Source organism: Pleurodeles waltl, chromosome 11 (genome assembly GCF_031143425.1).
Source record: "Pleurodeles waltl isolate 20211129_DDA chromosome 11, aPleWal1.hap1.20221129, whole genome shotgun sequence".
Lineage (NCBI taxonomy): Eukaryota > Metazoa > Chordata > Amphibia > Caudata > Salamandridae > Pleurodeles > Pleurodeles waltl.
The window spans coordinates 323,630,126-323,655,095 of record NC_090450.1 but is presented as its reverse complement, the minus strand read 5'-3'; the positions used below and the strand labels follow the sequence as shown (position 1 = coordinate 323,655,095).

The window sequence follows — 24,970 nt, the reverse complement described above, 5'->3', positions numbered from 1 at the left end:
CACTACAACACACACATCAATGCATTCCCACAGATCACTGTCACAACCCACAAACCACCCCCCTCCGAAATAATGCAAAGACCAAAAGAAGAGATCATAAACGGACAGATATATTGAAATAAACTATGTACAAAATATATACAGCTACTAAATGTAGTCCAACCACTGTCCGTGGATCACAGGGGTCCTGTGCAAAGGGGCAAGGCCCAGTCCCACGACAAGAACTCCACGGAGAGAACACTGCAGGGGCATCAGAAAGAAAATAGGACAGGCACCTCAGGGGGAAGGGAAGGGGGGGCACCTCAGCCACTTGAGTACACGACGCCAGATCCACGAGGGGACTCCATCACCACTGGCCCATCCTGGGGAGTGCAAAGCCACAGTCCATACAGTCCATACAGTGGGTGGCCTGCCCACTGGGCCATCCTGGGGAGAGCAAAGCCACAGTTCAAACAGTCCATACAGTGGGTGGCCTGTCCACTGGGCCATCCTGGGGAGAGCAAAGCCACAGTCCATACAGTCCATACAGTGGGTGGCCTGCCCACTGGGCCATCCTGGGGAGAGCAAAGCCACAGTCCATACAGTCCATACAGTGGGTGGCCTGCCCACTGGGCCATCCTGGGGAGAGCAAAGCCACAGTTCAAACAGTCCATACAGTGGGTGGCCTGTCCACTGGGCCATCCTGGGGAGAGCAAAGCCACAGTCCATACAGTCCATACAGTGGGTGGCCTGCCCACTGGGCCATCCTGGGGAGAGCAAAGCCACAGTCCATACAGTCCATACAGTGGGTGGCCTGCCCACTGGGCCATCCTGGGGAGAGCAAAGCCACAGTTCAAACAGTCCATACAGTGGGTGGCCTGTCCACTGGGCCATCCTGGGGAGAGCAAAGCCACAGTCCATACAGTCCATACAGTGGGTGGCCTGCCCACTGGGCCATCCTGGGGAGAGCAAAGCCACAGTCCATACAGTCCATACAGTGGGTGGCCTGCCCACTGGGCCATCCTGGGGAGAGCAAAGCCACAGTCCATACAGTCCATACAGTGGGTGGCCTGCCCACTGGGCCATCCTGGGGAGAGCAAAGCCACAGTTCAAACAGTCCATACAGTGGGTGGCCTGTCCACTGGGCCATCCTGGGGAGAGCAAAGCCACAGTCCATACAGTCCATACAGTGGGTGGCCTGCCCACTGGGCCATCCTGGGGAGAGCAAAGCCACAGTCCATACAGTCCATACAGTGGGTGGCCTGCCCACTGGGCCATCCTGGGGAGAGCAAAGCCACAGTCCATACAGTCCATACAGTGGGTGGCCTGCCCACTGGGCCATCCTGGGGAGAGCAAAGCCACAGTCCATACAGTCCATAACAGACCCCACTGCCACTGGAGGAGGCAAGTTGGCCAGAGGACATCCTGCAGCCCTGCCCGAGATAGATCCTGCCCTGCCACGTCTGCCAAAGGGCCAGCGGTTCTTGCCCTGAAGGGCCCAGTTCAGCGGTTCTGGAGACGGCGGGGCCCAGTTCAGCGGTTCTTGCCTTGAAGGGCCCAGTTCAGCGGTTCTTGAGACGGCGGGGCCCAGTTCAGCGGTTCTTGCCCTGAAGGGCCCAGTTCAGCGGTTCTGGAGACGGCGGGGCCCAGTTCAGCGGTTCTTGCCTTGAAGGGCCCAGTTCAGCGGTTCTTGCCCTGAAGGGCCCAGTTCAGCGGTTCTGGAGACGGCGGGGCCCAGTTCAGCGGTTCTTGCCTTGAAGGGCCCAGTTCAGCGGTTCTTGCCTTGAAGGGCCCAGTTCAGCGGTTCTTGCCTTGAAGGGCCCAGTTCAGCGGTTCTGGAGACGGCGGGGCCCAGTTCAGCGGTTCTTGCCTTGAAGGGCCCAGTTCAGCGGTTCTTGCCCTGAAGGGCCCAGTTCAGCGGTTCTTGAGACGGCGGGGCCCAGTTCAGCGGTTCTTGCCTTGAAGGGCCCAGTTCAGCGGTTCTTGAGACGGCGGACGGTCTATGGCCAACTGCTAATTGCCTGGTGGTGCCCTCCTGGGCAGCGGGGATGGTGCTCCTTCACTGCCCACCTGGGCTGTGGGTGGTGGGGCCCTCCTGGCCAGCTGGGCTGGGTCCTCCCTGGGCAGCGGCTATGGGGGTGGTGGGCTCTCCCGGGGCAGCTGTGCCGGTTCCTCCCGGGGCAGCGGCTATGGGGGTTGTGGGCTCCTCCTGGGCAGCAGGCCTGCTGCCTGACCTCTCCAACTTGCTGCCCTTGCCCTCCTTAGTCGTCGGCCTGTGGCCCTTGCCTCCCTTTGGAGCTGTGGCTGGTGACTGTCTGTGGGTGGTGTCCGGGGGGGATGTAGAAGGCGGGCTCCTGCGGCGCCCCTTCCGCCTTCTGCTCCTCTTCCCAGGGGGTGGGCTGGCTGTCCCCTTGCTGCTGGGCGAAGATCCAGACATGCGGGCTGGCGGGCTCCAATACCCCTGCACCCTTGTCAAGGGGGCTGCAGGGCTGGTGGTGGCTGAGGTGCTCTTCTTACCCCGACGAGAAGGAGGGGGGGGCTCAGGGTCAGGAAAGAAGTTAGTAGTGGCGAGGAAGAGCTTCTTGGGACAATGGAGAGTGGTAGGTACAGTGGGAATGGGAGTGGAGGGAGAGGATGTGGTTGTAGGTGAGTCACGTTTGCTGTCTTTGGGTGCAGGTGCAGGAGGGATAGGCTGTCGTGAGGTGGATGGCTGTTGGGTGGGTGGGTGGCTGCGTTTGTGTGGTGTGGAAGAGGGGGTGACAGACACAGTGGGAGAGGACACAGGGGACGTGTAAATGGCAGTGGGGGTGGTGACTGCACGTGTGCGGACTGGAGTGGAGGGTGTGCTGGTGATGGAAACACTGGCTGATGGTGAGGTGAATGGAGGTGTGAGTGTAGACGTCACAGGGAGGGAGGAGGGAGACGAGGAGGTGGGGGTCACAGAGGTGGTAGTGACTGTTGGCATGTCTGCATCGGAATGTTGCGTGTGTGAATGTCTGCGTGATCTGTGGTGCTTATGTTTGGATGAGCTTCTCTTGGGTGTTGAGGTGTGTGCAGGCTGGTCTGATGGTGTGGGTGGGACAGGCAGAGGAACAGGAGACTGGGAGGAGGGAGTTAGTAGAGGCAGGCAGGAGACAGGGACAATGGCTGCCGTCAGTGCTGAGGCCAGAGCCTGGAACGATCGCTGATGGGCAGCCTGACCCGAATGAATGCCCTCCAGGTACGCATTGCTGCGATGAACCTCCCTCTCCACCCCCTGGATGGCATTCAAAAGGGTAGTCTGCCCAACAATGAGCGTTCGGAGGAGGTCAATGACCTCCTCACTGAGGGCAGCGGGGGTAACAGGGGCAGGGCCTGAGGTGCCTGGGGCGAAGGAGATGCCCGGCTTCCTGGCAGAGCGGGCACGGGGCGAACGCGGAGGGGCTGCTGGGAGGGCGGAGATGGTGCGCTGGGTGGCGGCTGTACCTGTAATGGCGGGGGGCACGGATGGTGCCACCCCCGCAAGGGAGCCCCCTTCCGAGGACGTGTCCGTGTCGCTGCAGGCTCCAGTCGTCCCCGTCGTGGAGCTCCCCTCGCCCTCCGTCTCACTGGTCCAGTCTGACTCTGTGGCATGGCCCTCCTGGGCCATGTGAGATGCAGCTCCCTCCTGCCCCGATGCCACTTCTCCTCCGCCTGATGATGCTGATGCACACAAGCACAGAAAGACAAACAAAAAGGGGGGGGGAGAGAGAAATAAAGGGATATTGAGTACATGGATCTCCGGTACAGTTAGCGGACATGACAGACACAGATGCCCCCTGCACTAAGTTGCGCACTTGGGGTCCGCTACGCATTCCGTGGAACATGCCCTACACGCCTAGAGTTGTCAACTGCACCCATGGATGACACGGCCCAGGGATGGCTGTACTGACACACTACTGAGGGTGGTGGCTGGGGACACAGGGGCTTACGGGGGTGCCCAGCCTACAGATATCGCCCTGGCCTAGGGGGACCCACAGCCCTCCTCCCCCACCCAGACACCTCCACTGCACGACAACAGAGTAGATGATGCTTGTACTCACCCCCTTGTGTCTGCTGTGCTGCCCTCACGCGCCCATCCAAATCAGGGTAGGCCACCGCCAGGATCCGGAACATCAGGGGGCTCAGTTGACGGCAGGCACCCCGCCTACGTTGGGAGGCCATCCCCAGCAGAGACTCGGCGGTCTTCTTGGTCCCGCGGCGGATGTCCTCCCACCTCTTGCGGCAGTGGGTGCCCCGTCGATGGTGGACCCCCAGGCCCCGGACTTCCTTGGCGATGGCACGCCAAATCCCGATCTTCTCATGGGCGCGGACCTATGTGACACGTACAGGGAGGGAGAAATACCACGTTCAAGTTACTCAGCATTTTCCTTTCCAGTGGCCCAACGCCCCCCATCCCCGCCAGGCCCCCCGCCAGGCCCCCCGCCATGCCCAACATGCCCCCCATCCCCGCCAGGCCCCCCTCCAGCCCCAACATGCACCCCATCCCCGCCAGGCCCCCCGCCAGGCCCCCCGCCATGCCCAACATGCCCCCCATCCCCGCCAGGCCCCCGCCAGGCCCCCCGCCATGCCCAACATGCCCCCCATCCCCACCAGGCCCCCCGCCAGGCCCCCCTCCAGCCCCAACATGCACCCCATCCCCGCCAGGCCCCCCTCCAGCCCCAACATGCACCCCATCCCCGCCAGGCCCCCCGCCAGGCCCCCCGCCAGCCCCAACATGCACCCCATCCCCGCCAGGCCCCCCGCCAGCCCCAACATGCACCCCATCCCCGCCAGGCCCCCCGCCAGGCCCCCCGCCATGCCCAACATGCCCCCCATCCCCGCCAGGCCCCCCTCCAGCCCCAACATGCACCCCATCCCCGCCAGGCCCCCCGCCAGGCCCCCCGCCATGCCCAACATGCCCCCCATCCCCGCCAGGCCCCCGCCAGGCCCCCCGCCATGCCCAACATGCCCCCCATCCCCGCCAGGCCCCCCGCCAGGCCCCCCTCCAGCCCCAACATGCACCCCATCCCCGCCAGGCCCCCCTCCAGCCCCAACATGCACCCCATCCCCGCCAGGCCCCCCGCCAGGCCCCCCGCCAGCCCCAACATGCACCCCATCCCCGCCAGGCCCCCCGCCAGCCCCAACATGCACCCCATCCCCGCCAGGCCCCCCGCCAGGCCCCCCGCCAGCCCCAACATGCACCCCATCCCCGCCAGGCCCCCCTCCAGCCCCAACATGCACCCCATCCCCGCCAGGCCCCCCGCCAGGCCCCCCTCCAGCCCCAACATGCACCCCATCCCCGCCAGGCCCCCCGCCAGGCCCCCCTCCAGCCCCAACATGCACCCCATCCCCGCCAGGCCCCCCGCCAGGCCCCCCGCCATGCCCAACATGCACCCCATCCCCGCCAGGCCCCCGCCAGCCCCAACATGCCCCCCATCCCCGCCAGGCCCCCAAGCCAGCCAGTGGCCCCAAATCCAGATAGAATTAAACTCACTTGTTGGTCTGGAGGACCGTAGAGTAGCGCATACTGGGGGAGGACCCCATCCACAAGTTTCTCCAACTCCTCTCCAGTGAAGGCAGGGGCCCTTTCCCCAGTCGCAGCAGCCATTGTCCCTTCCAGACCGAGGTCACAGCAACACTTGCAGTATAGGTCCTCTCCTGTGAAAGTTCAAGTCGCAAGTGGATAAGTGGATAGAAAATGGCGGTCACGTCCGCGGCGGTGCGTACCGCGGCGGTGCGTCCCGCCACCGCCGGCGCCCTTCGCCATTGGCTCCTGAAACCCATAGGCTTCAATGTGAACCAATGCGGCTTCGCGCCGCGGTCTTGGCCCGCCGCCCGCCGCGGTGTTCCACGCCAGCGCATTGACCTCACATCCCATTGTCACACTTCACAGGTCAGGCAGCCGCCATTTCCAGGGCCCACATGGCTCAATTTCAACTGCGTCACACAGGCCTAGGCCTTGCATAGCCACTCATACACGCCATTCACTGCATAGAGAATCGTATACTGTGCTAGCTGTGAGTACGTACCTGTGGGTTGCCTGACTGTGTGCTCCATGTTGTCCTTCCTAGGCACCGTCCGCTGGGTTGGGCGAGGAGACGGATGAATCCTCCCGTGTACCGACCGCTGGTGGACCTGTCGACAATGGAAGAACGCCACATTATCCTGACCTACCGTCTTAACCGTGCCACTATCCATGAACTGTGTGCCCGGCTGGAGCCCGAACTGATGTCCCACATCCGCCAACCCACAGGGATTCCCCCTCTGGTGCAGGTCATGTCAGTACTCCATTTCTTGGCAAGTGGGTCATTTCAGACAACCGTGGGGATTGCTTCTGGGATGTCTCAGCCCATGTTTTCAAAGGTGTTATCCAGAGTGTTGTCTGCCCTGATGAAATCCGTGAGGAACTACATCATTTTCCCTGAGGTGGGCGAACTGGCTACAGTGAAGGGTGATTTCTACGCCCTTGGACATATTCCCAACGTAATTGGTGCCATTGATGGGACCCATGTGGCTTTGGTTCCCCCAAGAGACAGGGAGCAGGTGTACAGGAACAGAAAAAGTTACCATTCAATGAACATCCAGGTGGTGTGTTTGGCTGACCAGTACATCTCGCATGTAAATGCCAAATTCCCAGGGTCAGTGCATGACGCCTACATCCTGAGGAATAGCAGCATCCCTTACGTGATGGAACAGCTAGAGAGACACCGTGTATGGCTAGTGGGGGACTCTGGGTACCCCAACCTGTCGTGGCTACTGACCCCAGTAAGGAATCCCCGGACCAGGGCAGAGGAACAGTACAATGAGGCCCATGGGCGTACTAGGAGGGTGATCGAACGCACCTTTGGCCTCCTAAAGGCCAGGTTTCGCTGCCTGCATATGACCGGTGGATCCCTAATGTACTCACCTAAGAAGGTGTGTCACATCATCGTGGCCTGCTGCATGCTTCACAACCTGGCTTTGCGCCGCCAGGTGCCTTTCCTGCAGGAGGATGGTCGAGACGGTGGTGTTGTGGCAGCGGTGGAACCTGAGGAGAGTGACGAGGAGGAAGACGACGGGGCTGAAACAGACAACAGGGACAGAATCATTGAACAGTACTTCCAATAGGACACAGGTAACATTTCAAAGATAATTTAGTAAAAGTTAACTACTCTGCAGCATCTCTGCTGCCTGTCTATTTGCCCCAGTGTATGATGACTGAGTTTTGGCTTTTCCCTCCCTATTTCAGATCTGGGGTCCCCACTACGAGTCCTGTGCTTCGTTTCCCCATGGACTACAGCCTTGTGGCAGCTGTTTGTTGACTTCACCATGTACAAGGACATATTTGCACTGTCATGTCAATTACAATCTATTGAAATCACAGCCAGACTCCTGATATTTTGGTGCAAAATAGGTGTTTATTGAAGTGCTCAAAATGGGATGGGTGGTTTCAAGTGGGTGGGGGCTATGGTGAAGGAATGTCCATGGCAGAGTCCAGAGTAACAGTCACACAGGTGCATTGTCCAGAGGCCTGTGGAGAGATGGAGCATGGGCAGTTCGAGGATGGACAGGGTGACAATGTGGGACAGTGGGATGACATCAGGTGGTATCCATTGCTGGCGGGGGTCTTGACATCCTACTCTGTCTTGCGAGATCTCAGGGCCCTCTTGCGGGGTGGTTCTTCTCCTGCAGGAGGTGGGGGTCTGGTGGGCTGCTGCTGTGCGGGGGCCTCCTGTCCACTAGCGCCGGCGGAGGTGGATGGCTGTTCTTGGTCCCGGCTAGTGGCAGGGGCCCTTGGGTGTTGTTCAGTGTCCGCCCTGCTGTTTACGAGGTCCTGCAGCAGCCCTACCATGGTAACCAGGGTGGTGTTGATGGCTCGGATGTCCTCCCTGTACCCCCGATAGTGTTCCTCCTGCAGCACCTGGATCTCCTGGAACCGGGCCAGTACCGTCGCCATCGTCTCCTGGGAGCGGTTGTATGCTCCCATGATGGTGGTGAGGACCTCGTGGAGAGTGGGTTCCCTGGGCCTCTCCTCCCCCCCCTGTCGCACAGCTGCCCGCCGAGTTGCCCTGTTTCCCTGGGCCTCTGCCCCCTGGCCGGTGTGCCCACTACCACTGCCCCCAGGTCCCTGTTGTTGTTGGGGTGGTGGGTTATCCTGGGTGCCCTGTAGTGGTAGACACACCGCAGATTGACGCGCCCTGGAGACAGAGGCATGGGCCCGCTGGGTGGGAGCTGTGCTGGTGTTCCCAGAGGGGTTAGGGTCTATAGTGGCCTGTGCCTGTGTGAGGGGAACCGACTGTCCAGAGGTCCCCGATGGTCCGGGCTGGTCATCGGTGTCCAGATCGACAGAGCTGCTGTCATCGCTGACGGCCTCTTGGGTGGGGGGTGTGGATAATTCTGGCCCCTCCGCCGCGGTGTGTTGACGGTCGGGTCCTGCAGGGGTATAGAGGTATGGTTATAGTTTCAATGTGTGGCATATGGGTGTATCTGTGGGTTCCCGTGTCCCCAAGTGCTGGCATTCGTGTGTGGGGGCTTTGGTGAGGGTGGCTTGTGGGGGGGATGTGTATATGCATTGGGCATGCTTTGGTGATGGGTGTCCATGCTTAGTGGACGCATGCAGGCCTAGGTTTTGGGATGTGTGGGTTGTGATGGTGAGACATTGGCGGGGAATAGGTGTGCTGGGGGTGGGGGTGAGGATGGTGGTGGGGGTGAGGATGGTGGTGGGGGTGAGGGTGGGGGTGAGGATGGTGGTGGGGGTGAGGGTGGGGGTGAGGGTGGGGGTGGGGGTGAGGGTGGGGTTCGAGGATGGGGGTGAGGGTTGGGGTCTGATTTGGCATGCAGGTGGGGGGGAAGCAGTATTGAAGCTTCAACTTACCAGTATCCATTCCTCCGCCGACTCCTGCGAGGCCGTCAGGATGCAGGATGTTCAAGACTTCCTCCTCCCATGATGTGAATTGTGGGGGTTGAGGTGGGGGTCCTCCGCCAGTCTTCTGCACGGCGATGTTGTGCCTGGATACCATGGAACGCACCTTCCCCCGTAGGTCGTTCCATCGCTTCCTGATGTCTTCCCGATTTCTGGGGTGCTGTCCCACTGCGTTCACCCTGTCGACAATCCTCTGCCATAGCTCCGTCCTCCGGGCAATGCTGGTGTATTGGACCTGTGTGCCGAACAGCTGGGGCTCTACACGAACGATTTCCTCCACCATAACCCTGAGTTCTTCGTCTGTGAAGCGGGGTTGTCTTTGGGGTGCCATGGGGTGGTGTGTATGATGTGTGGGGTGGAGTATGTGTATTTAAGTGAGTTGAGTGTGGTGGTGTGTGTTGTTTTGTGTGTGGATAGTGTGTGGGTGATGGTGTTGAGTGGCTGTGGCTGTTATGTTTTGGATGCTGGTGTCTCGCTCTTGCCTTCTTTACGATTTTGTAAGCGTAGGGGTTTGTGGGTGATGTGGGTGGGTGTTTTATATTGTATTGTGTGTGTGGGAGTGGTGTGTGTATGTGTATCAGGTGTGTGGGATTCAAATCGTCCAATGTGGGTGAGTTTTGTTCGTTGGTGGGTATTCTGACCGCGGCGGTGTGTCCCGCCAATGGAATACCGCGTTTGAATGACCGCCGCGTGGATTCGTGGGTCGTAATGGGATGGGCGTATTTCTGTTGGCGTGGCGGTGGAGGTTTGGTCACCTCCACCTTTCCGCCGACCGCTGGTCTGGCGGTCTGTTGTGGCGGTCGGATTTTCGGAGGTTTGCCTTCTGCGGGTCAGAATGACCGTGGCGGGTTTCCGCGACCGCGGCGGGATTATGGAGGATTTCTGACCGGCGGTAGGCGCCTTTTACCGCCGAGGTCAGAATGACCCCCATAATGTGGTACCCCAGGTTCCTTACGTACCAGGGGCATTTGATGTAAAGGAGTGGTAGCGTGCTGGGGTTGATGCTGTCTGGCCGACTTCTGCCATATACGCTAATATTTCTTCATGTAGGGGTAGTCCCAATCAGGATGACCAATCAGGATGACCCTCACAATACAGAATGCAGTCTTAAGCATTTGCCATGTTGTGTGGGTCAGAGAACCCCTCTTCTGGCCAGGGGCTCATCTGTGGAGCTAACTACTCAGTCCAGTCTGCTAAGTTTTCTACAAATGGTACAACGAAATCCCGGCTATTCTCTCCTTCAGCGACAGTCTCACGGGGGTGAGGCCTGTGCAGCATGACGTTGCTTGGGGACTCATTTGCTGGGTGGGTCTGTTGTGGAGAGTCATCCATCCCGTACCCTTGCTTGAACCCATTCCGGGGTCTGGTTGGCCATGGATACTTTGGAATTGTAGTCACTCAAGCTCTGTAGCTGGCAGCTTCCTGCTTCAAGGGAGCACATCTCCTCTTGCATCAATTGGGTTAGGCAGTCTCCATGTGCCCTCGTGCAACCTGGGTCAATGAGTGGTCTTTCCTAGAGACCATAAATATGGTGACTTACTTCTTGGGTTTGCAGTAGTTCACCTGTGATTTCCACACACTGGCGTACGGATTCTATTCTGTTTGCTAATTCCCGAAAACTCTTCTGAGTTTGCCCTGTACAGTCGCCCTTCTCTCCTTACTTCACTTGTCTCTCTCCTGTCCTCACTGCGTCATAGCCAGTTCTGCTCTCTCTCTGGTGAGACTACTATGCCCCCTTCTCCTTCTTCCAAGGGGGCGAACTACTTTCAGTCCTTCTTTGTTCCTGTTCCCTTCCTCGAGATACAGGTTGTTCCTTCATTTCTAGAGCCCCATGCACATAGTTGCTCCTTCCTGCCTTCCCTACATCCCTTTGCAGTGGAGTGGACATGGGATTGCTAATTACTCTACCTGACGTGTCCCATTTCTGAAGCAGCTGCAACGTTGCTGCTGAAATATGCGAATGGTCATAACTCTCCACTGAACTCTGCTCTTTGCTTTTCTTCTCTTGGGATACAGTACAAACTGTGCCTGTAATTGCCCTGAAGATAGTGGATTCCCTATCCTAGTCTGCTGTCTAGGAGTGCTTTCCTGCTGTGGTTTTGGTATTCATGGTGTCACCTTGGTGGTCACTGTAGGGGAGTGTGAAGGGGTTTCAATTTCAGGGTTTTCGAATCCTAGTGTCGCTTCTTGCATCTGCACTAATGGGTAGATGCTGGGCACTGTGGTTGTAGTCCTTGAAGGGTTATATGGAGGAACAGATGGAGTAACCGAGGTCTCTTCCTGTGAGGAATGTTTTGAATCTTCAGAAAATAATCTCCATAACGCTGAGGTGGCTTCTCTTTTGTTCAATTTGACTCCTGGATATCTACTTCAAAGATATGTGACAACATGCTGAATTGCTCTATTATTGAATGTTCCTTCTTTTGGCCAAGGCTACATATGGTTTTGGGTCACTTTACACTACTTCTGGTTATAATTTTGTAATTTATTTCTGTCACTGGGGAATACCTTCTGCATACATTGTAAGGGGGGGCTCCATTTTCAGGTGTTCTTAATCTTTTACCTTTTACCTTTCCTGCTACCAGATTTCTGTAAGTTTAAAGTAGACTCACACAACCTTTGTGGTGGGAAATAATTTTGTCTTTTACAATAGGCTTTCAGTTTTTACTTCTGTCTACAAAGTCTTATGAGACACATTAGAGTATAATGTTTCATTTCAAGCAGTGTACATTAGTAAAAAAACAGTTTGCATCTTTATACAATATCTCACATCACACTGTGGCACCACTTTATTCTACTGCATGCAGTCGCCTTCGGCCACTCAACAAATCAAAGTTGAATTTAAAAAAACATATCACATGTGGTACCCTTCTGGCCTTACAAATTCACAAATACATATATTTCTGCTGATTGCATTACACATGTATGCTACCCTTCAACAAAAGACCCTAATCGTATGTGGTACCCTTCTAGCCTTACAAATTCACAGACATATCGTTCTGCTGATTGTGCAACACATGTACTCATCCTTCAACAATTAAAACAAAAAATAGCTTACAGTACCCTCCCAGCCTTACAAGTTCACAGTCATATATTTTTGCTGATTGCACAACACGTATGCAATTCTTAAACAATTAAAAAAACAAATTGCATGCAGTACCCTTCCGGCCTTACAAATTCACAAAGATATATTTCCTGCTGATCGCACAACACATGTATGCAATCCCTCAACAATTAATAAACAAATCACATCAGTGCCCTTCTTGTCTTACACATTCACAAAGACATATATTTCTGCTGATTATGCAAGACATGTATGTAACACTCCACCAATAAAAACAAATCCCATGGGGTGCCCTTCTGGCCTTACAAATTCACAAACATATATATTTCTGCTGATTGTGCAACATATGTACGCAAAACAACAACAATAAAAAACACAGATTGCATGCAGTACCATTCCAACATTACAAATTCACAAATATATATATTTCTGCTGATTGTGGAATACATATACACATGTACACAATCCTTCAACAATTAAAAAGCAAATCACATGCGATGCCCTTCCAACCTTACAAATTCACAAACACATATATTTCTGCTGATTGCGCAACATATGTACGCAATCCTTCAACAATAAAAACTACAAATCGCATGCTGTACCCTTCCACCCTTACAAATTCACAAAGAAATATATTTCTGCTGATTGCACGACATATGCATGAAATTCTTCAACAGTTAAAAAAACAAGTTTCATGCGATGCCCTTCTAGCCTTAAAGACTCACAAAGATATGCATATGTGCTAATTTCTCAGCGCATGTACACAACCCTTCAACAATAAAAACAAATCACATGCAGTCCCCTTCCGGCCTTACAAATTCACAAAGACATATATTTCTGTTGATTGCGTAATACATGCACGCAGTCCTTCAACAATAAGAAACAAATCACATCTGGTGCCCTTCTGGCCTTACAAATTTACAAAGACATATATTTCTGTACCCTTACAGCCTGACAAATTCACAAAGACTTATTTCTGCTGATTATGCAACACATGTACCCATTCTTTCAACAATTAAAAAACAAATTGAATGTGCTTACATTACAGTTATTTCTGTGTTAAGTATTGCCAAGAGGAGAGCGCTTATTTAGAACGAGGATCGTGTTCGCTTTGTCCTCACCTTTAGGAGGACGGCAGTCCCCGGAGCCTTCCCAACCGGTATCTCTGCAGCGGGGGCAGGTGGTCTTCCCTCACCAGCCGTCAGGTGGGGAGGCAAAGGAACCTCCTGGGGAGGCTCGCCAACTGTTACAGGATGAGCGAATACAATCTCATGACTCGGAATGACCATGCAGACTACTCTTGGCAGTTCATAAGACAGTATTTACTGACTGTTGCAACAGGGAGAAAAACAGTGAGGACTGCACCTCAGACCTGCACGAACTTCCTCTATGGCTTTTCTCAATTGCCTGTTCACAGACTGGCCCTTTTATACAAATCAGTACAAGACTTTATCACACAATTAAGAATAGATAACTTGCAAGTTTACAGGTTAAAATGGAAAACACTTGAAGACATTTGACCCTATTCCCCCAAATTCCTAAGTTAAGACATTACTCGCTCTTTATTATATTTGACAAAGGTTTATGACCTAGCTTTCTTTGACCTATGACTGCTTACGTTCTCTTTTTTAATTGTAAAAGTGTGTGCTGACAGCATTATGTGTCCAAGAATCCAGAGTGCTTGGAAGTTGGTTTCTTTCCTGCACCCATTGTAAGTTGTGCACATGTGTTCTTTGGGCTAATTCAATTATGTGCCTGGTGTCTAATCAGTCCACAATCAGTTTGTAGTCACGGAGAGTGTGTCAGTGAATAGTGTGCTAATGTCATAAATGCCTGCAGGTTGGTCAGACATGAGTTGGCCTTTAACAGATGAAGCTTTCATGTTCCTTACCCCGCTAAATCCTTGAACTAACCTTTTTTCTTGCTTGTGTCAGTGTGTGGGTTTGGCCTAAACTGTTTTTGATTGTGAACAGCGGTGTAGCCTCTATTGGTGCTTGATGTTGCATGATGTTTTCACATTTCATATTCGCTGTTGATGTGCTTATTTTTTACATTTCCTACAACACCCACTCCAGCCCCTTCTCACACAGCATGCAACACGCCAATGGCTCCATGGTGAGCACAAAAATGATGGGAGACAGGAAGTAGCCCTGTCTCGTACATCTTATGTATGGAGAAGCTGTCTGAGATTCCTTGCCTTGTTTTTACACTAAGGCAATCTCAGCAACACAAACGGATGATGGACGGAGTGCTGAAACTTTTCAAACACTCACCCCCAGTCATAAATCTGGGTTTAATCCATAGTTCTTTTCCTTACAGTACCATCCCAGTTTGGACTCAGCCATATGCAAATCAGTTTTGACCCTATTCCCCATGGGAACAGTCCAGCCCGAACTGCCAGTCCAGGTCCTCCCTGGACCAGAAACAAGCATCCTGGGACCTGTTTCAGGGTATCATCTTTCATCAGCCATCCTAGCTTGAATTCAGTGGCACAGTGAGCATAGGACCCACATCTGGGCATACCTTTCGCACATAGGGCAATTTTAGCAATACAAAAGGATGATGGATGGATTGCTGAAACTTTTCAAACACTCCCCCCAGTCATAAATCTGGGTTTAATCCATAGTTCTTTTCCTTACAGTGCCATCCCAGTTTGGACCCAGCCATATGCAAATCAGTCTTGACCATGTTCACCATGGAAACAGTTCAGCTCTAACTGCCAGGCCAGGTCCTCCCTGTTTTTACTCTAACCACAGGGTGAGTGTATAGTAAATGAATCCAGCTGAGCATTTCAGGTCATAGACCTAAATTTTCCAAGAGAGTCATGAAGAAGGCCCCCCTCAATGTGTTGAAGGCCTTTTCGATGTCATGCAACACAACCTGATATATGCCTTCACTCTGTGCGGCTTCCTCCATGAGGTAGAAAAGGTGACGGATATTGGGGAATGTGTTCCTGCCAGATAAAAGCCTATTCCAGGTGAATCATTTTTACCATCACAGGAATCAGACAATTAGGGGATGTCTTGACCATTATCTTGTAGTCTAAGTTTAATAGTGAGAGTGGATGGTACTATTGCACTTCTAAGTGATCTCTCGCTGGTTTTTGAAGCGCCACCAATTGAGCACTTCTCAAAGTGAACCTAGGAGCACAGCATATAGAGTCTCATAATAGTCCATGAAATCCCTGTTAATTCCCACCTGCCTGTCTTGTACCTCATCTTCGCAAAATATCACAATGCCTATTGGAACTCTAGATGTCTCCAAATGCAGCTGCCAAGGGAAGAAATGACATGTATGACCTGTAATTTAAGTACCTAAGTCAGCGTGTTTGATCTAAATGAGACTTCTGTAATTCCCTGAGGAGTCTGCTGTGTTTTCAGGGTCTCCTATTTTATTTTCTGTATCTAAGATACCCCCAATTAGTGTCTGTTTCATGCCCCATGTTGTCTGGATACAGTGGCCACATATGACTGTTGTGAAGGCCTCAAATCCTATCAGTGCATCTGACGCAGTGCCTTTCTTATCATCAAAGTATTGTTGAATGAAATGATTATAGCCTCTGTATAAGGCATATCAAGCAATGCTTCAGTGTATAATCTCCACATGGGTAGAAGTGATCTCCTCCACCCCATGATAAAACCAAATGAATAGTACAATGATCTGATATATTGTGGCTTAAATGTTCAACATCTGTGACCCGAGGCCAGAAAGTTTTGCTGCAGAAGAGGTTGCCTATTCTTGTGTGCAATTGATGGACCTGTGTGTAAAAAGAGTACTCGTTACCATTGCTGCATTAACCTCCATATATCATGCACTTTCCTAGGTGAGGACCATTGTCAGGAGGATTGTGTTTCACTATTGCCTTGCATACCCAATAAGGAGGGGATAACCTGTCCATTATAGTCAGGGTCTCTGGAATTATGTGCCAGGTGAGCACCAAATTATGTGGCAAGGTAAGCTAAATTATGCAGCAAGAAAAAGGGACATTATTAAATTATTCAACACAGTGCAGCACATTGTTGATAATAATAATAATTCATTTGTTTTGTAATTTTTACACAAGGTAATACTGTTTGGGCAAATATTTCACCTCATTAGTGTCAGTTTAACAAATAAATATAGAAACAAGCAAATGAAAGATGATCAGTTAACCTTTGTGAGGGGCCTTCCACTGCAAGCAAACACATTACTGGGTTTTAGTAACTTTTTATTCATTTGACCTTTTTGTTAAAATCTGTAGATTATGCAGCAGAAGATGGATTAATTGGATAATTTGGCAAACGTGGAAAATCCATAATTATAAAAAAAAAAATGTGATGGCAGAATCATGTAATTCCGGTGGCTCTTATTACAGTATTGTGTTTAAATGTAAAATCCCCACCCCAAAGGCATGCAACCAGTAGGTCCTGGATTAACAATGGGGACAGAGATTCAAGGAACAGATCATGACTGGAATTGGAAGCATAAATTGCCACCACCACCAGGGGGTTCCATTCAACCACGATTTATCTGCACTCTGTATCTGTGAGATTCCGCAGATGTACAAAGAGAACCACTGGGGATACTCATATCAGAACTGGTAGAAAGGGCTATCTCCTCCAGCATCTACACAGCATCTGCACTTCAGTCACAGTGAGGTTTATCTTTTGAAGGTAGGCAAAGTGAATGTGTCTCTGCTTTAAATAAGCATAAATCTTGAGAGGCGTAGCCATGCTGTATATGTTAAATGTCACTATGTTGAACTTGGAATCTGCAGAACATGGTGGAATGCTTTGTGTCGCCATGTTAGCATCTGTGACTTACACTACCCTCTGTCCCCTGGTAGGCCTCTCACACGATACTCCTTTCTACCCAAGCCTCAGTCAATCCTGCAGCAGATCCCATGCACAATTAAAACTGTAATACTAACAACCACTACGGAAAGTAGCCCAAATCTCCAACAGGTTAGAAGTTGTATATAACGGTTAACTTGAACTGTGTGGGTGACCATCTCCAAAGTGGATGTTGGGACCGTGGTGTGACTAACATGCTGCTCCAAGGTATAAGGCCCCTTGTAAACTGGTGTATGCACCTTTGGACCCTGCACCAGTATTAATCTAAGTAGTCCAGTAACACTCCACACATATACGTTTGGGCGTCTAGCTCCATGCAGCACCACTTACATCAGATGATCTCATCTGCATTCCTGGCTGTCAAGGTGGGTCCTCATGGTTGCTCTAGGTCTGATTCTCTCAAACCCCAGGCACCCAAATACACATCTGTGTAGTGATCGAGGGCCAGCACCCTAAATAAATTCTTGCTGTGCTGCAGTACATTTTCCATAACTTCTCTCTTTAGCCACCTGTGCATCTGTGAGGTGGTCCTTGGACTTCTTAATCATGCATATTCCCTCCCAGCCCCCTTTAAAAGCCTCACCATTAGGTGTCATATTGGCTCCCATGGATTGCAACCAGGACCATGCTTCCTCCAGCGACTGAAAGAAGTGCTTTTTGTTGCCTTTACCACTCTGAGTTTTGTGGGAAACAACAAGGCATATTTTAAACACATCTGGCCAGTTGTCATTTGACCACCATACAGGAGCGATGCTTCATCTTAACCCTATGGTGCGATCGGGGTAGGCATTAATGGTGTTCTATCGTACAGTCACGGGCTGTTAGATTTGAAGAGCTATAGGATGACATACCTGTCCATAAAATTTAGTAGTCGAGCAACCACATGCGCGGATCTAACTCCGGTGGAGGTGGATGGCTCAGCAAATGGTGAGCCCTCTCATTGAAGAAAAACTTTGGAAGCTTACCAACGAGGTCCTTGGCCATCGGCCAGGCCTCAAGGTACCACTCAATATTCTGTCCTTCTGTGTGCTATGGAAGTCCAACCAGGTGAATATTGTTTCACCTGGAGCGCCCTTTGGAATCCTCTACTCTGATCCTGAGTTCTTTCACTTCTGATTGCAGTGTTTGTTATTGGGACAGAATCTCTTGTAATGTGAGGTTTATTGAAATCAATATGGACTCATTATGATCAACATGCTCAAATTTACCTCAAACATTCCTGTGTCAGTTTTGGAGTCCAGGGCACTCTTAGTGGCCTGCTTTACTTGCTAGATTATATCAAATCTCTCAGTATGTTTTTCTAAAGAGGATTCTATTTTCCACAAGGGATCTGATATAACCATCATCCCAGCTAGTGCCTCCCTAATGTCTTTAGTGGGGGAGGTCTTTGAGTTTTGGCTTCAGCATCTTAGTTGATTAGCCCACTTGATGGAGACAACAACCCAGTGGGTTATGTTTCAGTCCCCCAGCAATACAGTGGAGAGTTAAAGTTATTTCTTGGGGCACCCTCCATCAGTGGAGACCAAGCTGGCTCTCTTGATCTTTGTATGGTTGTCTTTGGGTAACGTGTGGTCAGTAGTTTTTTTAGAGTACCTCTGACTGTTAATCATAGGTTTAAAGATTAGAACAGTTCTAAATTCTAAAAAACTGCCCGAAGTGTAGATTATCTTTCGGGACATAGAGATGATGGCTCCAAAAATAAGGAAGGAAATCTTTGCCAGATAAGATGTCATTGATTATATAGGCTGTTTTTCTGAAATGGGTTGTATTTGTATAAAAGTCTCATGCCTCAAACTCATGTACGTACAGTCATGCCAGGCTGGTCACAATAGTGCTATCCATCGAAATTTCAACTGATTGTATAACGTGTCTTCAGATTGGAAGAAGTTAAAAGTTAGTGATATTTGAGTCTGATATTCCCAATTTGAGTCCCTGAGGGTGCAGTTCACAACTCTTACTGTTGCTTTATTTGGAATATATTTTATTACTAATGTTTCAACATCAAGGGGGTTATTCTAACTTTGGAGGAGGTGTTAATCCGTCCCAAAAGTGACGGAAAAGTGACGGATTTACCACCAGCCGTATTACGAGTCCATTATATCATATGGAACTCGTAATACGGCTGGTGGTATATCCGTCACTTTACCGTCACTTTTGGGACGGATTAACACTCCTCCAAAGTTAGAATAACCCCCCAAGTGTCATGAGCAGGTGATTCAGCACAAGGAAATGAACAGATCCAGGGACAGTCTAGCTTCTGAGATGACAAAGAATTATGCTTTCCAAAAGAAAACAGTGGAAGCAGTGGAGTAAGAATCTGCAGCCCCAGAACAGTTTTTAGCCATTTGCAAAACTCTTTTTAGGAGTTATTGAAGTGGTAATGACTCCTAAAAAAGGACACTGTGACTGAACATAATTCGGTATTTTGGATGGGTGTTTTTTTGGATATCCCTAAATTGTACCAAATCGGTAGCACATGTATCAATGGTTTGAAACTGCAAACCATTGAAAAGTTACCAGGTTATATGTTTTGGTTGTACTTAATATTTTTCAAAAGGAAGAGAGTCCCCTTTGGATACCTCCCCATTTGAGAATTGGCATAAACAATGCAGTGGGAGTAAACGGTGCTCCAGAGGATCACTGCCACCTCACACTAAAAACTTTAAAAAAAGAAATCATTTTTACATATGCCTCCTATGTTCTTATAAGAGCAACTAACCCAGTCCTCTTTACCTTGCAGAACTATTACATGAAACAGCACCCCATCTTGATATCACATTCACAGGCTGAGAGTGATGTTTTTGTAATGTATTTTATTTGATCTAGACGAGGGCACCTTAATGTTAAAAATACTATCCCCAATCTTGTACAACGTTGGGACTCAAATTATCTTCCCACAGTAAACACATAGACCACAAACTACCAAAATTCCAGGGACAGGTAATGCAATGAATGGGTAACCAAGTTTTAGCTGGTTCCTTCTAGTCTATTATTTTTCACATCAGTCCTAAACTTTACAAACTACACCATCCTTTTATTTGTTTATTCTAAGTAAAAATAATTAAAACATTTCCAGTCATAGATGTATGGATTTACTGGGAGGAAGTGATCCATATTTCATGATTCAAGAGTATTTTCTCTTCCAGCAAGGTGAGGCTGATTCCATTTGCGTGGATGGTGGTGACATTTATGAGGCAGGCCTAGCACCGTACCACCTGAAGCCTATCCTGGCGGAGAACTATGGAACTGGAAAAGGTATGTTTACACAATCAATATCTTCTGTCCTGTATGGCTACTTATACCACATGCTGTCACAGGTCCCATACCTCTGTCTGGGGAGTACGGACTGTGAGAACCTTTACCATGTACAAATCTGTGCCAACAGGTGCAGGTCACTGTCATTTCGCATGTCTTGTGCTGGAATCGATTGATTGGAGCTAACAGCCATGTGTAGGTGCTTGTTTTACTTAGGATCTCATGGATGAGTGCTTTTTCAGGGAATGAAGCCATCTGTAGCCAGGACATTGGCCATTGCAGTTGCAGCTCTGTATAGTACAGCTCAAACTTGGATGCACCAAGTCCACCTTTAGTTAGAGGTCTTTGGAGGGTAGCGAGTTCAACTCATCTGAGTCCCTCACTTCATACTAATTCAAGCAGGAGGTCATGCAGCTTGCAAAAAAAGCTTTTTGGGAAGCACTGTTGGAAGTGCTACAAAAAATGATAAAGCACGCAGCGTAGCACCAACTCTTTAGAACATTGGCCTCAACACTCTCTGCAACAGCTCTAAGAAGGTACTACCAGACATCAGCCCCAATTCTGTCAGTACAATCTGACCACTCACTGCTACTCCAATCTATCTGTCTTGATTGACAATCTAGCTCCACTACAAAGCAAGAAGAAAAGGCCTACACCCTCTGCCCTTTGGTTCTTTAAGTCCCTCTATGATGAAAAGAAAGATCTAAGAATCTGAAGTGGAGATAGTCACCCTCTGTCATCAACCTCTCACGCTTTCAATATGTGAGATCTCATTACCACAAACATATCTATAGGGAACAATCAAATTACTTTAGATCTCTGGTCAGCTCCACCAGGAACAGATCTAAAAAAATGTTTCACCTAATGAAATCTACCAACAACCCCCTGGCATCTTTGACCATCAAATTAGATGACCCTCTTAAGAAAGCAGAAGATTTTGTACTTTGTACTTTGATACAAAAGTTAACTGGCTCATTGACCATGACTCACATCCAACCAAATATGAGGTATGCAAATTCAAAGGCTTTTGGTATTGTTTTGATGTCATCACTGAAGACTCCCTCCTTAAACACATCCTGAACTCCAAACCTTCTAACGACTCTGTAGACCCGATCCCGAGTGACATTGCAATAGACTTCAATCCCCTCACACTTTCCTATTGGGCAAAGCTGGTCAACCTCTTTCTCAGCCAAGAATCCTTTCCTTACGCCCTCAAATCTGCTAGAGATTATCAATGATTCCCTTAGAATCCTAGACATTGGCAGCTCCTTCCTCCTGATCCTTCTTGACCTCTCTGCAGCCTTTGGTACTGTCACACATCACACACTAATTAACACACTAAAACAAAGAATGGAAATTGAAGGTGTAGTACTTAAATGGGTTGAGTCTTGCCTCACGGGGAGCTCTCAGATATTTAAAATTGAAAACAGTTTCTCAACTACAAGGTGTCTCTCCTGGCTCTATCCTTGTTCTGGTCCTTTTTAATCTTTACATTGAACCGCCAGGAGCCCTTTTAAAAAAGCTGGGATCTTCTATCACCTCTATGCTTATGGCATCCAACTCTACCACATCTCACTTTTCTCTAACACCCTTAACTCCATCCAAGAATGGATTACTTCTCATCACCTTAAGCTAAATCCCTGTAATACTGAATTCATTCTCATCTCTACCTCAAACTCCCCATCTCCTATTCAGACATGGAGGATAATCTAAACATTCCTAAAAGCCAACCTACCATTGTTGACAGTGTCAAATCCCTCTCATCATCCTGGACAAAAGACTCAACCTTCAATCCCAAATCAACACCATAGCCAAGAATGCACAATTGCAACTGTGACTTCTCTGGATGATCTGGCAACATGGAAGTGAGCAGTGTTTGTCGTGGTGGTGGCACCTCCTCCACTCAGTGGTCCTGCATCAGTGTTCCTACAGCCATGGGGCCACACCAGACAGGGCTCATCTGTGCAGGACCGGGAGCTAGGTCTGGCCCATCCCACGTAAGTCCCAGTAAATAGATCTATTTTTTATTTTACCCCACTCGGGGCCCTGACTTGGGGCCCCCTGCACAGTACTGGCCCCAAAGGCCATGCCCAGGAGACATTCATCCCCTGGGCATGGCCATTGGGGTGGTGGGCATTGCTCCTGTCTTTGGTAAGACAGGAGCCATGTCCATCGGGGTTGTGCGCCAGAAAATGGTGCTACACTGCTTAGCGGCAGTTTTTCTGCCTCTAAACACTGTAGCACCATAATTCGCGCACAAGCCCCGGTTTCCCCTACGCCTCCCCTGCCCTGTTAGCGTCCTTTCCAAGGACGCTAACAGGGCATTAGCACCGGCTAGCGCCATTCCATAAATATGGCGCCCGGCCGGCGTCTTGGAATGGCGCTAGCCGGCGCTATACTTTTTAATGCAAAACTGCGCTAAAAAATGACACTAATTCAGCGCAAACAGAGTATAAATATAGGCCTAAATGTCTTAGCTTTTCAACTAGGTCCTAGTGTTGGGGCTAAGTGGTTCCTAGGCATTCACATTGTATTCACGTATGGGAGCTGTGGCCCAGCAGTATAAAGTAATGTCCTCAGTGTCTTAGAATGTAACTACGGAGTGTAAAGGGAAACTGGGATTTGATCCAAAGTCACCTGGTTTTACATCCTGCACTTTACTCGGCCGAAGCAAGCAGAGACACACAGGCATTTGGTGAAGAAGGAGGCAGGCCGGTAAGAAGGCATGCAAATAGATGGAATGGGCTAGCAGCAGATTGCATAGGTTTTTCGTTTTTTTAGAGGCAAGAACAGGGCTAACCTTCACACTAAAACTAATGTCCAGGCTCCATCTCTGTGCATCGTAGTGCAGACCAGTCATGTCGAGAGCCAAGGGAGGTAAGTGAAGAAGAGGCCTATGGAAGTAGCCTATACAGCACCCTTGAAGTGCCAGAAAGCATGGCTGAACAGTCGGGTCCTTCTGGGAACTCTCAACAACTGTTCTGTAGGTCCTGGGCTTGAGATTTCAACGCCTCTGAGGACCAAGGGACATGCCGAACCCAATCTAAGTCGAACGAAAGGCAAGTATTTCAGTGGCTGGAAGCTGGCACCCTTAACTCCATCCCTGTCTGTACCTGACACGACTAGTTAGGGGGACGGCACTATGGGAACAAATAGTCACATTTTTCCAGTTTCTATCGTGTTGCCGAGATTAAGTGTGAGATGATGTTACTTACTGTGATGGCATCACATTAAAGGTTTGTTGCTACTTCCTATGATATCACGGCTGAGAGAATGCTGAATGATGTAACATCTGGTGAAAGCATAGGGAAGACGGGCTCACAGTGCTTATGTAACATTGGGCCAGATGTAGGAAGCCGTTTGCGTGGTGCAAACTGCGAAAATTGCAGTTTGCGCCATGCAAACAGCCTTCTGCGATGCACATTCACAATTTGAGAGTCGGTATCGACTCGGAAATTGTGAATGCGACTCGCAAATAGGAAGGGGTGTTCCCTTCCTATTTGCGACTCGCAATGCAGAATTGCTTTGTGACCGCGAATGCGGTGGCAAAGCAATTCGCAGTTACCACCAGTGTCACACTGGTGGTAACTCATTCGCAAAAGGGAAGGGGTCCCCATGGGACCCCTTCCCCTTCGTGAATGTTGGCAAAAAGGTATTTTAAAAAAACTGCTTTATTGAAAAAGCTGTCACAGACATGGAGGTCTGCTGACTTCAGCAGGCCACCATCCCTGTGAGTGCAGGGACTCGCTATGGGGTCGTAAAATGCGACCCACCTCATTAATATTAATGAGGTGGGCCTTTGCGACCCCATAGCAAGTCGCAGACGGTGTCTGAAACACCGTTCTGCATCCGAATTTGCGATTCGGAAATTTCGAGTCGCACCGACTCGCAATTTCCAAATCGCAAATTCGGACCTTGCTACATCTGTCCCATATTTCCTTATGACTTCTCTGGAATGACAGCTCAGTGTTTCGCGCTTTTAGGTATAGAATTCATGTTTACATTTTTTATACATTACCAAAATATATTCTGTACGGTGGTGGCAGTCAAACGGAGAAAATCATACATTTTAGTGCAACACATGTGAAACTAAGCAGTACCCCATTTTAGATCTCTCCTTTCAAGTGTGTTTTCTTCACAATATCCCCCTCTGTTGTTTTATTTCCCGGATTGTTGGATTTCCATGGAAAATGCCACCTGGGCAGTGGCCTAGTGAAGCCCCCCCTTAGACAGCTTAAGGGAGGGCTGTCACTTGACCCCATAGGCTAAACTTTAATTGGATGTTTACGCGCATTTTATGTCTGCAGGCCTGCACGGAAGTACAATGATAGAGGGGTGTGGGAGGTAGACTTAAATGCACAAAAAAGAAACCATTATTGTGGGACAAAATATCATGTCAAGAATATCAATGCAAAAATATTGTGAAGGTAAGTTTCTATAGATAAGCAAAGTTTTACTATATATAACTCCTCATATATGTTCCTTGACACTCTCTCTCTCTCTCTCTCTCTCTCTCTCTCTCTCTCTGTCTTTCTCTCTCTCTCTCTCTCTCTCTCTATATATATATATATATATATATATTCGCTGAAAAAACAAAGGTTACAGGGACAGTATTATAAAGTCCTGAATTTACTCGTGCAAAATTATAGAAATTCAGCAGTTATGGTTATTTCAAGTAACTATATCTCGCACCCTAAAATAACTATAACTCGTGCCCTGTTTTTTCATAAATAATTTTATTGTAAATGTTGCAGTGATAATATCATGTCATCAATAATATAATTTCTGGAGTAATAAGCTGTTCATGGCGAAAGTGCGATTTATAGTTACCTTAGGGCACGCATTATAGTTACTTGAAATATCTCTAGCTATAACTGCTGAACTTCTATGGTTTTGTACGAGTAAATTCCCCTAAACTTTCCATGCGCAACAACAGTC

General features: G+C 49.8%; 1 protein-coding gene across 1 annotated transcript in view; it reads left to right on the top strand.

Moving 5' to 3' along the window:
• The window catches only part of LOC138265670 (serotransferrin-A-like), a 478,400-nt gene that overhangs the window by 128,061 nt on the left and 325,369 nt on the right, over positions 1-24,970 (top strand). Inside the window, exon 3 of the mRNA XM_069213586.1 lies at positions 19,924-20,032. Within this exon, the coding sequence (XP_069069687.1) occupies positions 19,924-20,032 (109 nt within the window). The remainder of the gene's footprint in view (positions 1-19,923; positions 20,033-24,970) is intronic.